This window comes from Staurois parvus, unplaced genomic scaffold (assembly GCF_062004578.1).
Source record: "Staurois parvus isolate SC_StPar_1 unplaced genomic scaffold, SC_StPar_1.0 ptg000476l, whole genome shotgun sequence".
Classification (NCBI taxonomy): domain Eukaryota; kingdom Metazoa; phylum Chordata; class Amphibia; order Anura; family Ranidae; genus Staurois; species Staurois parvus.
The window spans coordinates 3277578-3291111 of NW_028318272.1; the positions used below are offsets into that span (position 1 = coordinate 3277578).

The 13534-nt window shown below is 46.2% G+C and overlaps 1 protein-coding gene across 1 annotated transcript in view; it reads left to right on the forward strand.

Moving 5' to 3' along the window:
- Window positions 1-7552: 7552 nt before the first annotated feature.
- Window positions 7553-13534, forward strand: part of HEATR3 (HEAT repeat containing 3) — a 68909-nt gene continuing 62927 nt past the window's right edge. The window contains exons 1-3 of the mRNA XM_089689478.1: window positions 7553-7713; window positions 11276-11448; window positions 12050-12137. Coding sequence (XP_089545604.1) covers window positions 7585-7713; window positions 11276-11448; window positions 12050-12137 — 390 coding nt within the window. The 5' untranslated portion in view covers window positions 7553-7584. The remainder of the gene's footprint in view (window positions 7714-11275; window positions 11449-12049; window positions 12138-13534) is intronic.

Sequence of the window (13534 nt, forward strand, 5' to 3'; positions counted from 1 at the left end):
TTTCCCAATATAATTATATATCTTCATTCTCTTTATTCATGTAACTATTCTACATTCCAAATCTGTCTGTTACAGTGGCTTAGTGGTTAGCATTCAGGACTTGCAGCACTTGGGTCATGGGTTCTAATCCAAGTCATGGCCACACCTGTCTGGAGTTTGCATGCTTTCTCTGTATGGGTGTGTTTCTGCCAACACTCCAAAGACATGCTGTTAGGTTAATTGGGCCTAGTATATGTCTGAGTTTCTGGCCTTAGATTGTAAGCTCCTTGACATTACAGACTATTGTGAATGGCCAAAATATGGAGATTAATTTCCAGGGTTCTGTCAGTGTCAGGAATATTAATCAATCAATTAAGATTTTGGCTACTGACTAGAAAGTGGAGAGGGAGTGAATCTTACTTGCGTCCTGTTCTTCTGACAAGTTTGAAACTTTCAATTTTCCTTCTGTTTATATTTGATTGCAACTTTGTTTCACTTCTCTTAAACCTGTCTCCTTATACAACTTGACCCCCTCCCCCACCCCACCTGTCATCACCTCTTCCATCTGCAAACCTAAGTATCACCGCCCCACTCTATTTACTAATCTTGTTGATGTATCTCATTTCCTATCAGCTACAGCTCAGATCTAGCATTATTATAAGATTCATAATTGTATCTCACCACTAGTCCGATTGAATTCACAATTCCTGGTCAGTCTCGTTCCCCTACCTACAATAACCTTTAGGGCCAGTTCACACTACATGTGTTTCAGTTGCTTTTCTGCATCCAAAACGCACAGAAAGAAGGTTATATGGTTGTCCTAGTTCACATCAGTGCTTGTGTTTCCACTGTGTTGCAGGTGCTGCCAAAAAAGTCGATTGTTTATGCACAGAACTGTACTGGAACGCGGTAATGCGCACTAAAACGCACATGTCCCTAATTAAATTGAAGAAAAAGGGGGAAAAATTAACTGGAATGCATAAAAAAATGCACTGGAATGCGTCAAAAACGCATCCAAAATGCACTGGAACATGCTATACATGTATCAAAAAAGTGCATGCAAAAACGCATCTGAAACACATCTAGACTGTTTATATAGTGTGAACTGGCCCTTAGGACTAGTTCACACCATTTGTGGTTCAGAAACGCATGCACGAGCATGCATTTTCCTGCACAGCAAAGAAACGCAATGCCCTTTGCAGATGTACGCAGGTGCCATGATGCAAACTTAATTGCACCTCCACATGTCTAGTAAACAGACGCATTCACAGCCACCAAAATGCATGGCACCACAATACTGTGCAGTTAGGTGCAACACACTTTTAAAATAATATGCCTGCAGTATTTTTGCATGTTCCCACACGTTAGGCAGCCCATTGAAATTAATCAGCCGAGGAAAAAAAAGTTAAAAATGCCACATTCGCACAGGTCCTCTGGCCTGTACAGCATGAATGAGGGGGTTGTTTATGTGGCTGGAGCCACCTGTTACACTATGGGGACACAGCAGCTGTATGAACACAGGTTTTAATCTGACAGGTGTGAAGGCGTGGGGAAGTGGCCCTGAATGCTCACTGTCTGTGTTCAGGGCTGTACACCTGCACCCATATGCCTGTCAAATTAGGACCTGCAGCATTTCCATAGTGTAACATAGGTTGCCTGCAAACAGCGACAGCTACAAAAACAAACCACTGATTCCCACTCTACAGGCCACAGCACCCATGTGAATGAGCCCCAAGACCTCAATTACACACACAGCTTTATTTATGAATTCAGTACAGTTTTATAATTTAGATTTAACAGGAATTTGGTTGGGATTGTGTCCATTAATAATGTTTTCAGTGTATTTTTACCATAAATATAATTTTGATATTTTCTCTGGTGCTGTGGAGCCTGTCAGGTAGGCTATATGGGGCCCAGTGATATCTAACAGTGGCCCTGGGTGTATGCTTGTGTTTGTGCCACCTGTATAGTTAGGAAGAACAATAACTTCTATGGAATACCTTGAACCTCTGCTATGTACCTCAATGTATCTAGGAATCAGACACGTTTTCAACTGAAAATACAACAATTATTAGTAATGTTTCCCCTGAAGCAAGCATGAACGAACCCCTTAGTATTATAAAGCATCCCAAATTCTCATTTTCCAGAATGTACCCAATTATGCATAGGCCAGATCTGTGTGCCCAGATAGGACCTCCCAGTGGCTATTCTATGGACAAGGTACACTTTTCTTTATGCCTGATCCATGTTGAGTTGCATTAGTCAATACATTGCAATGGCCAGAAATATTTGGATCCAAACCGCATGAGCTCAGGTATCCAAATGTGAAAGTTCCTTCATAGCAAACCTACATTATGTACCGTATGGGCCTGGCCCACTCTAAATGAATGCATTGTTCTGGTAGGTCCTCCTATTACAGACTTTAGATACAGGTTGAGCCTCAGTGCAAGCTAGCTAGAGCATCTTTTTCATTTGTTACCATTTCAGGAGTTGAAGTAAACATTCTTGGAGCATTTACTGTGTTTGGAAAGGCACAAGGTCCCCCCTCCCCTAGGCACACTAATGCTTACTTGAAGTTGAACCCCATCCTGATCCCCTGATGTGCTTGAAAAGCTTGGCTCTCTGGGCTCCATGGCTCATGAGTGAGAATTCTTGGGTTCACACCAGAACAAGGTTCTTGTTCTGGGGGCACTGGACAGGAGAGAGGGACCAAGGAATGCTGGCGGGGGAGCAATGAAATGAAGGATCTGAGCTGCTCTGTGGCAAACTGCTGTGCAGAGCAGGTAAGTCTTACATGTTTATTACTTTATTTTGGAACAATTATTAAGATCACTTTTCCAAACGCATTGTGCACTAACACAGGGCTTGAAATATCAAGTCCTGAGCTACTAGCCAGGCCTTAAGAGTTACTCGCCACCAACAAACACACACAGAGACACCTGTACACACAGACATGTACATACACACATACACACACAGAGACACATGTACACAGACGCACAGAGACACATGTATACACACACAGACATGTACATACACACAGAGACACATGTACACACACACCTACAGACACATGTATACACACACAGGCACATATAGACACGCATACACACAGATACATGTACACACGCACAGATACATGTACATACATACACAGACACATGTACATCATTGGTGTCAGTGTGTGGGGGGAGGGGAATAGTGCCCCATCATTGATGTCAGTGGGGGGGGGGGGGGTAGTGTCCCATCATTGGTGTCAGTGGGGGGAGGAATACTGCCCCATCGTTGGTGTCAGTGGGGGGAGGAATACTGCCCCATCGTTGGTGTCAGTGGGGGGAGGAATAGTGCCCCATCGTTGGTGTCAGTGGGGGGAGGAATAGTGCCCCATCGTTGGTGTCAGTGGAGGGGAAATAGTGCTCCATCATTGGTTTTAGTAGGAGGAATAGTGCCCCATCATTGGTATCAGTGACACCAAAGATGGGGCACTATTCCTCCCACTGACACCAATGATACTTACATTGCTGACCCCTGCTTCAGCCTGGGCTCGCTCCCTCCCTCTCCCATCTACAGCCAGCATACCTGGCTGCAGCAGCACCGTCTGCACGGCACAGCCACTTACCGGTCAGCTGTATTCCTTCTCCAGCCGCTCTCTTCACTTGCGCCGGATGCTCCCTCGCTTCTTTGATCTTCACGCTACTGCTCGGCTCCTCCTCTCCAAGCTCCTCGCCGGTGATTGGCCGCGTGTGTGCCTTTCCTGAGCTACAGTTCTGGCGGCCAATCATCGGCGAGGAGGCAGACCTTGCAGAGGGAGGGACAAGCTGCCATAGGCTGTTGAGTGATCCCGGGGGTGTGGTAAGATGACAGGGGCAGCATGTCATCCCGCCCACAGATTGCGATCCAGAGATATGAAGACACTGGACCCCCTGACAACCTCCCTACCCCTCCTCCAGCAGCGCCTCGTAGACCGGATCGACATGGGACTGGGACACGGAGTTGCGGACCCAGGAAAGACACAGCAGCCCGCCCCTGTACTAACTGTCCCCTCCGTATTAAAAAGGGGTGCGGCGTTGCCGCTGCGCAGTCCCCCTAAAAAGTGCCGCCCTAGGCAAACGCCTTTTTTGCCTCGCGGCAAATACGCCCCTGGGGGATACACTCGCCCCCACCATAATTTCCACTCGCCATTGGCAAGCAGGCGAGTGGAAATTTCAAGACCTGCACTAACGCATTGTACACTATTGCACTATACACTCTAATGCATTGTACACTAACGCATTATGCACTCTAACGCATTGTACACTAATGCACTGTACACTAACACATTGTACTCTAACGCATTGTGCACTCTAATGCATATCACACTAACGCTTGTGCACTAACGCATTGTACACTAATGCACTGTACACTAACCCACTGTACACTAACGCACTTTACACTCTAATGCATTGTATATTAACGCATTGTACACTTACACACTGTACACTAATGCATTGTACACTAACGCATTGTACACTAACGCATCGTGCACTAACGCATCGTGCACTAACACAATGTACAGTAACGCACTGTAGACGCTAACGCAATGTACATTAAAGTAGTGTACACTAACACGTTGTACACTCTAAGGCATTGTGCACTCTAATGCATATCACACTAACGCATTGTACACTAATGCACTGTACACTCTAACGCATTGTACACTAACGCATTATGCACTAACGCAATGTACCGTAACATACTGTACACTAACGCATTGTGCACTAACGCAATGTACAGTAATGCACTGCACACTAATGCATTGTGCACTCTAACCCATTTTACACTAATGCACTGTACACTTTAATGCACTGTAAACTCTAACGCATTTTGCACTAAAGCAGTAAAATGCGTTAGGGTGTACAGGGCCTTACAGTGTACAGTGCATTAGTGTAAAATGCATTAGACTACAATGCGTTGGTGTACAATGTGTTTGTGTATAATGCGTTAGTGTACAATGCACTGTACACCATCGCATTGTACTCCAACACATTTTACACTAATGCACTGTACACGCTAATGCATTGTACCTAACACACTGTACACTAAGGCATGGTATGCAGTATACATGTACACATATACAAAGATTAAACATGAAGGCCTAGCTGCTGGGATGGTTAATATCGGTGACACATCAATACCCGCAAGCTAATGTGCAGATAAACAGGAAGTAGCATGTGTAGGCACATGTGCGCTAAGTGACATGCTACTAGCCCCCCAAAAGCTGCACATTACCTGTTAAGCAAAATAAAGCATCAAACTATCACATAAACCCCACCCCCCCATGCTATAAACATAGTTGCAATGGTCATACTTACTTTGCAAATGAGTATCAGCTCCTCGGTCAAGAACAGTGATCTTACCATGTCCAGATGTGATCTGGAATTCCACAAAAGAACGATCAGTGCTGCCTGACAGTGCCATATATGAGTGCTGCCTTTCAGTGCCCATCAGTGATGACTGTCAATGCCCATCAGTGCCACCTATCAGTGTCCATCACTGCAGCCTCATTAGCGCACATCATTGAAGGAGATGCTGCCAGCACATCTATGTTAGGGCAGCTGCCCAGGAAGAACACGCAACTTCATTGCCGTGGTTCGGATTCAAACCGACAACCCTAGTGCTGTGAGGCAGCAGTGCTAACCACTTATCCACTATGCTGTGACACCCATCCAGCCTGCATTTCTGTGGTGTGAACAGGGGCGGACTGACAACTCATGGGGCCCCCAGGCAATAGGGGATCATGGGGCCCCTGTGTCCTTGCCCAAACTCAAAAAAGCCTAAAAAAAAAAAAAAGCCTCGGTTTACAAATATTTAATGATTTTTTTTCACAATACAAAGTGTATGTCGGTGCTGATTTTTAAATGTAAATGCCAGCTTTTTTTCTCTTCACTATAGCTCACAGAATTAGCTGTCACTTTCCCGGAGTTACAGGAAACTTTGTTTCTTTTTAAGAAACTAAAAGTAAACATTGTTTCTTTTAGGGTAAATAAACTCAAAAGAAAACATTCTCTTTTAGCTGGGGCAAAGTGACAGCTGAATTTCTAAGTTATAGCAAAGAAAAAAAAAGCAATAATTACATTTAAAAACCAGCACCATAATAAATAAAAAAAACGGCGTGGGGTCCCCCCTCCCATCCATAACAAGCCCTTTGGGTCTGGTATGGATTTTAAGGAAAACTCCCACGCCAAAATTAAAAAAAAAATGGCATGGGGGTCCCCCCATAATCGCTACCAGACCCTTATCCGAGTGAGCGCCCCCCCTCCTGAACCATATCAGGCCACATGCCCACAACATGGGGGGTGCTTTGGGGCAGGGGGGCTCCCCCCAAAGCACCTTGTCCCCATGTTGATGAGGACAAGGGCCTCTTCCCCACAACCCTTGGCTGTGGTTGTGGGGGTCAGCGGGCTAGGGCCTTATCAGAATCTGGAAGCCGGGACAAGGGGAACCCCAGATCCCGCCCCCCCCCCTCTGTGGATGAGTATGGGATACATGGTACCCCATACTCATTCACAAGAAAACAAAACAAATAGTGTAGTTTGAAAAAAGACAGGACACGGTCTTTGACAAGTCCTTCATTAAAAGAAAAAAACTCAAAGAATGTCCCCCGCAGTAGATCCAACTTCAATCACGATGTCCGCCGACCCGAAAAAACAAAAAAAGTTCAGTTCCCGACAATGGCTCCCGCTGCGTGACAGCTCTGGTGATTTGACAGTTCTTAAATATGTAAGGGGTGGGGCCAACCAGGGACATCACACATGTGATGCGGGGTTACTCAGATGATGTCCCCAGGTGGCCCCGCCTGTTACATATTTAAGAACTGTCAAACCACCGGAATAGTCAAATGGTGGGAGCCATTGTTGGGAACGGAACCCTTTTTTTTTTTTCCCTTTCTTTTTTCGGGTCGGCGGTGATTGACGTTGGATCTACTGTGGGGGACATTCTTTTAGATTTTTCTTTTAATAAAGGACTTGTCAAAGACCATGTCCTGTCTCTTTTTACACTACACTTTTTGTTTTTCATGAATGAGTAGTGGTACCATGTACCCCATACTCATTCACATGGGGGGGGGGCCGGGATCTGGGGGCCTGCTTGTTAAAGGGGGCTTCCAGATTCCAATAAGCCCCCCGCCCGCAGACCCCCACAACCACAGCCCAGGGTTGTGGGGAAGAGACCCTTGTCCCCATCAACATGAGGACAAGGTGCTTTGGGGGGAGCCCCCCTTCCCCAAAGCACTCCCCCATGTTGAGGGCAAGTGGCCTGGTATGGTTCGGGAGGGGGGGGCGCGATCACTCGTCCCCCCCCTTCCTGTACCAGATGTCATCAATTACAAGAGGTGTGCAGAGATTTGTAGTCATACAGGTATTATGTGTCATTATAACATGCGATGTATAAAGGTCTAAGTGTTCGGACTTCGGCATTCTGTTCCCAGATCTATCCTTGCACTGATCTCCTCCATCTGTAGCATGTTCTTACAATTGTTGATAAAGTTCTTTGGAAAAAAAAAAGTGGTCGGCTGCCATGACGTTGTACGTTGAATGAAGTTGTCGGCCCCGCCCTTTCGCAGTGAACATGGGGAAGAGCCGGGCTCGGAGGTTTAAGCCGGTGGGCTATGCTCCGACTCCCGCTGTCAAACAATCGGCAGAGCCCGAGGATCAGGCGGAGGGGGAGTCCATGCTCTCTGAGGATCTTCTACATAAAGTGAGTGATCCGGATAGATCGTCCTCCGGGGTGACATGTCCGCCGTGTGCGGGGTCCATGTGTGATCGGAGGGGTCCATTGTCCAGGGCTCCGCAGCTGTGTCTGTACGAGGCAGGATTACATACATGTTGTGGACGGTGTACAGGTCGCTACGTAGAAGACTTGGAACAACTACACATGTGATCGATGTTAAATCGCAGACTAGCAAATAAAGCTTGATTTAGAAAAAAAATGAGTGGGCTGATCTAGGGAAATAGGAGGGTCGAAGATCTGCGCTCACCGGGTATTGGCAGCTGATTGTTCTAGATGTGTAGAAATGTGTGAGCAGTCTGGTAGATGAAAGTAGAAGAGAGGGCAACACTTTGTCATTTTACATTAAGGGAGACTGATAAACCTGTTTGTTTATATTTGTGTCCCTTTGGAGAGATTTCCCATCACTTCCTGTCCCAAAGCCAAAACAGGAAGTCAGAGGAAATCCCCTCAAAGAAGGAATCCCTGGCTGTCACAGGAGTTAGTGACCCCACTGGAAGACTTCCCCTCTGTTATTGATTTAGAGACCACTCAAAATGTTGGATTTGCTTTCACTTTCAATAAAAACCATAAACAAGACTAATAGGGTGAATCTCTAGGGGGCAGTGAAAACTGACAGGGGTTCTAATCCCCATCCACTCCATCAAAAAATACCTTTAATAATACTTCAACCCATTTTCTCCAGAGTATGTTTTTGAGCAGATTAGTGGCCCTTTATTCACCCAGTGCTGATCCGAAATGACACTGAATAGCCAGCCATAAGGTGTTCCGTCCTGTAATCACTGTGCACCCAACTCTACATTCTACAGCTTGGCACACAGATACAACGTACCCACCAATCCAAGGATTCGGGTAATGTCATGGCTGTGATTGGTCATCACTAAGATCACATGGTACTATTTACAGGGTTGACTCCTCCCCTTACAACTGGGGGAGGAAGAGGGATGGGGTATCTGGAAACAGAGACAGAATAAAAAGCTCAGCAGCTGCCGGCTGATTCATTCTGTTCAGTGACTCAGGGTCCTCTTTAGGCTACGTTCACACTAGCTTTGTCAGCAGGTGTCAGACAGGCAGTTGGAAAGCGTTTTTAACTCTTCTCAAACGCCTCTGAAAATTCTGCACATGGCAGCACAGGGTGCTGTTCACACGGACGTGTTAGCGACGCAGCAAAACTGACGCCTCTGGTCGAGTCAGGAGGAGTTGAAGCTTCCCATTCAAGTCTATGGTGCCGCTCCTCAAATGCCTGGCCGGCATTTGCGACGCGGTTGTGAAGTGTTTGCAGAGAGTTAATACCATTTAACTACTTGTCAACCGCAGATAGCCGAATGATGGCTACACTGCGGCCGGCCAGTTCTGGGAGGGCATCATATGACGTCCTCCCAGAACGCACTCTCCTGCGGGCCCCCAGCGATCTCCGTGATCGCTGTGTCCTACGTGATGTGGTAAAAGGCCAATCACAGTGGCCTTTTACCACGTGATCAGCCGTGTCCAATGACACACTGATCACCAGGAAATGCAATTGCCGGTTCTTGGCTGCACTTTCCTCACGCTGTCAGAGCATGAGGAAAGTAATGCAGAGAACTGGTAGTTGTCAGAGCAGGGATCGGCATCGATCATCAGAGCACTGATCAGTGCCCTGATGATTGGTGCCCAGCAGTGCCACCCACAAATTCCGCCCACCTGTGCCCACCAGTGCCACCCACCTGTGCCCACCAGTGCAGCCCAGCAGTTGTGCCAGTCAGTGCCCAGCAGTTGCGCCAGTCAGTGTCCAGCAGTGCCGCCTATCCGTGCCGCCTCATTAGGGCTGCCTATCAGTGCCGCCTATTAGTGCCCATCAGTGCTGCCTCATCAGCGCACATCAGTGAAGGAGAAAAATTACCTGTTTGAAAAATTTTATAATAGAAACAAAGAAACTTTTTTTTTTTTTTTAAATGTTTTGCATTTTTTTGTTTATAGCGCAAAAAGTAAAGTGCCCAGCAGCGATTAAATACCACCAAAAGAAAGCTCTATTTGTGCGAAAAAAATGATAAAAATTTCATATGGGTACAATTTTGCATGAGCGCGCAATTGTCAAAGTGCGACAGCGCTGAAAGCTGAAAATTGGTCTGGCAAAGAAGGGGGTATAAGTGCCCGGTAGGCAAGTGGTCAAACTTCATTATAGGCGTTTGTGGTGCTGTTTTAACGCTTGGCAAACGCCTATCAACAGTCTCAAAACCGCGCATTGGGCTTTTTGGGAGCGTTTGAGGAGCGTTAAAAACGCTTCACAAACGCCTGTCTAACGCTTGTCAAATGCTATAGGGGCATTTGGCAAGAGTTAAAAATATAGTCAAGTGTGAACGAGCCCTTATAAAACTGTTCATGCCCCTCCCCTTATATATATATATATATATATATATATGTGTAATTAGTGTCTCCTTGTGACCTGTGTAATAACCCTTTCACCTTACTCTGCACATCTTCACATTAACCCTTTCATCTCCATCCTGCCACTGTGTGTGACCAGTACATTAGCCTCTTCACTTCCTCCTTCCTCTGTGTATGACCTGTACATATAGGTCTGGTTCACACCACAATGCATTGTGGCAGAACAGCATTAGTGCGCATGTCCCGCACTGCATTCAAAACGTACTGCAGTTGCGATCTGTAGCAGGTGTCAGTGTCAAAGTGATACACCTGCTCTGTGTAGTGGTTTTGCACAGAGCAGCCCAGATCTTTCTCTTCTCGGGTCCCCCTCCAGCACTCCTGTCCCCTCCCTCCTGTCCAGTGCCCCCACAGCAAGCAGCTTGCTGTGGGGACACCCGAGCAGGCATGTTCCCAAGCTGCTGCTCGGTGTGTCCATTCATCCATGGAGCCTTGGTTCAGGCCTGCCCCCCCTCTCTCTTGGCCCACTGGCTGTGATTGACAGCAACGGGAGCCAATGGCTCCCACTGCTGTCTCAGTCGATGAGAAGAGGGGGTCCCGGGATAGCTGAGACTCCAGTGCACATCGCTAGCTTGAGAGGGGGCTTAGGTGAGTATTGGGGGGGGCTGCTGCACAGAAAATAGAATGCATGAAGGTAAAAAACCTTGAATCTTTACAACTATTTTAAGTTAATGACACCCCAAAGGGAGGATGTAAATGCAATGCATTTGCCTGCACCAGGTCACATATGCCCCGCTTACTTACCTCTTTGGGTGATGAGCTGTGTGCCCATGCAGCCAGTGTAGTGGTCCACGGTTTTGAAATCCCCTCTGTTCCTCTTCTTTCTGAAAGACTTCAGGAACAGATTAGAGCGTTTCTCTGTACCTGCATTGCCCAATCAGAATTTCTCTGATCTGTCTCAAAATCACTGCAGAAAGAATGGAGAGAAGAATGGGGATACAGATTCTCAGACCACTGCACTAGCTGTGTGTGCACTGACAGCTCATCACTCATGGAGGTAAGTACAATGGGGACGGATGGGAAAGGAAATTACACTTCAAGTTCACATTTTCTGATATTTGTTGTCATTTTCCACCCTGCAGGGAGTTCTGATTTCTCTGTTTTCTTTCAGTTGCAGAGCCCCTGTCCAGAAGTCAGAGAATTTGCTTGTGCCAACATCTCCAAGCTTGTCCAGCAAAAGCAAGTCATCCCTTCTTTTCTACAGAAAGATGCCGTTCGATGTCTTGGACCATTGCTACTTGATAAGTGTATGGCTGTGCGTGAAACAGCAGCTGGTGCTCTACGGTAAGGACATTGGCTTGCTAGCTTTTACTAAGAGGGCAGTGTGGTCGAAATTGATATTTAAAGCTTTATTAAACCCAAAAGCCAACATGTATTATAGTGCAGCTTACCATTTCATAGATGTGATGGCTGCATTTGTTTCAGTTTATAGGCTTTCTTGCCATTATTTTCATCTGGTGATCCAGCCAGTAGGTCTGTTGTTTTTCAACAGAAGTGCTTTCTCGCAGTGACCATTTAACACTAGCAAGGGTGTTGAAAATGAACATCTTTTATTTTTTATGTAAAATTTTTATCCCAAAAGGGAAAAAAAACTGCTTGCTGTAACTTATTATTATGTATTCGCTGGAGTTCAGCTTTAATTTGTTACTTTTTGCAAATCTGTTAGTACATATAACGCTCCCCTCCAACACAAGACTGACAGTGCTGCTGTCCACTGGTGCCCCTGTGCTCCTTACTCCAGAGTGGAGGCGCTTTAATACAGGAGGTTTGTTACTGGCCAGATCAACAGATGTATGACTTTTGTGGTTTTGGGGTTAATACTGCTTTGATTTGCTGAAGAAAGTTGTAACTTTGCATTTGTTTCTTTGGTTTATGTTTCCTAAAGGAACCTAAGCACATGCGGAGGATTTGAAGTGTGTGATGACATGGTGACCAGAGATATCATGACCCCGTTGGTGGCTCTTTTAAGAGAGGTTTGTAACTGAGAATTGCACTTGCAGGCTTAATGGATAATTTTCCATAGCTTTGATTTGTTGCTGGGCTTGGAGTTTCAAAGGTGGAGGCCTTTGGATCACATAGTGTTTGGTGGTTAAAAGATCAAACCTTCAGATAAAAAATTCTGTTTTGAATTAACAAAGACAGATCTGTTTTATTTTCTAGATGTGGGAGATATTTATGTAAGGTTAATGTAATGATGTGCTTTAGAATTTCAGTTCTTGGGGTTAGGGAGAATACTAGGTAGTGGGAGTGCAGTAGAAGAGCCAAACCTTTTAAAACAGGCTATTCCTTGAATTGGCATTTGATGAAAAAATGCTTTAAGGATTGGTTCACTTTTTAATGACATTTCTTTATCGTACATCATGGGACACAGCAGGCTTTTGATGACTGTGGGTTATATGCCACCTATAGATGAATGGACACTGGGCGACCAATCATAGAGGAGGTCCACCCCAAATAACCCCCTCCTACACAGGAAGTATTTCAGTTTTTTGCCAGTGTCTGTAAGGTGGATGGTCACTGAAAGTGTTGCTTGTGCTCCTGGAGCATACCTAAGGTCTGGTATGGTTCCCTTGAGAATCATGGACTTGAATTGGAGCCATTCAGAAAGCTGTGAACCAAAATGGATGTTACCCGAGCCTCACTGGATAAGGAGAAGAACCCTTGGGTTTTTGCCTGTAATTCAGCTTTATGGAGCTGGACCCTGCACCCTGTGCAGTTTTAAATCTGGCCAAGGCGCTTTCCAGCGGGGTGCTATACAGGTCCGAGGCTGTGGCCCCACATTATGGGGACCGGCCCTTGAAAGTTGGTGCCTGGCGGAAGTGAGGGACCTGCGGCGGAACTGGTAAGCTCTTTTTTCTTTTCTCTCTCTGTAAAGAAAAAAATAAAACAACAAAGCTCAAACTCTGAGGGAAAAGGAGAGGGATTCCTTGTTTGGCAAAGTTTCCACCAGGGGGAGTGATCACAACATTTTAGCCCGGGACATGCTTGCCTGTTGTTTCTTTTGGGGCCACTAGAGGGAACATTTTGGTAAGAGTGCGACCGGGCATCGGGTGCGTGAACGGCGTGGTGTGCGTGCACGAGGATCACATGTGCATTAGCGTCTGGAAATGGAAGTTGGAAGGAGGCCTGGGCAAATGTGGCCTTTTCCCTGTGCCTCTGAGGGATTCATGTGGCCGGGACATAGAACTGGCTATTCAGTGGGGCACGTGAGTACTTGGGTCAGCCTTAGCTGGTTTAGAGGATAAGATTGCAGGGATGATTGCATTAGTTTCTCAAGAATAAGAAGTGGGAGAGAACCCCGTCACTAGAATCATCAAACCTGGAGCAGGAATTGGTGGAACCTGAGGAGAGGAAGAACTGGGGAAAGGTC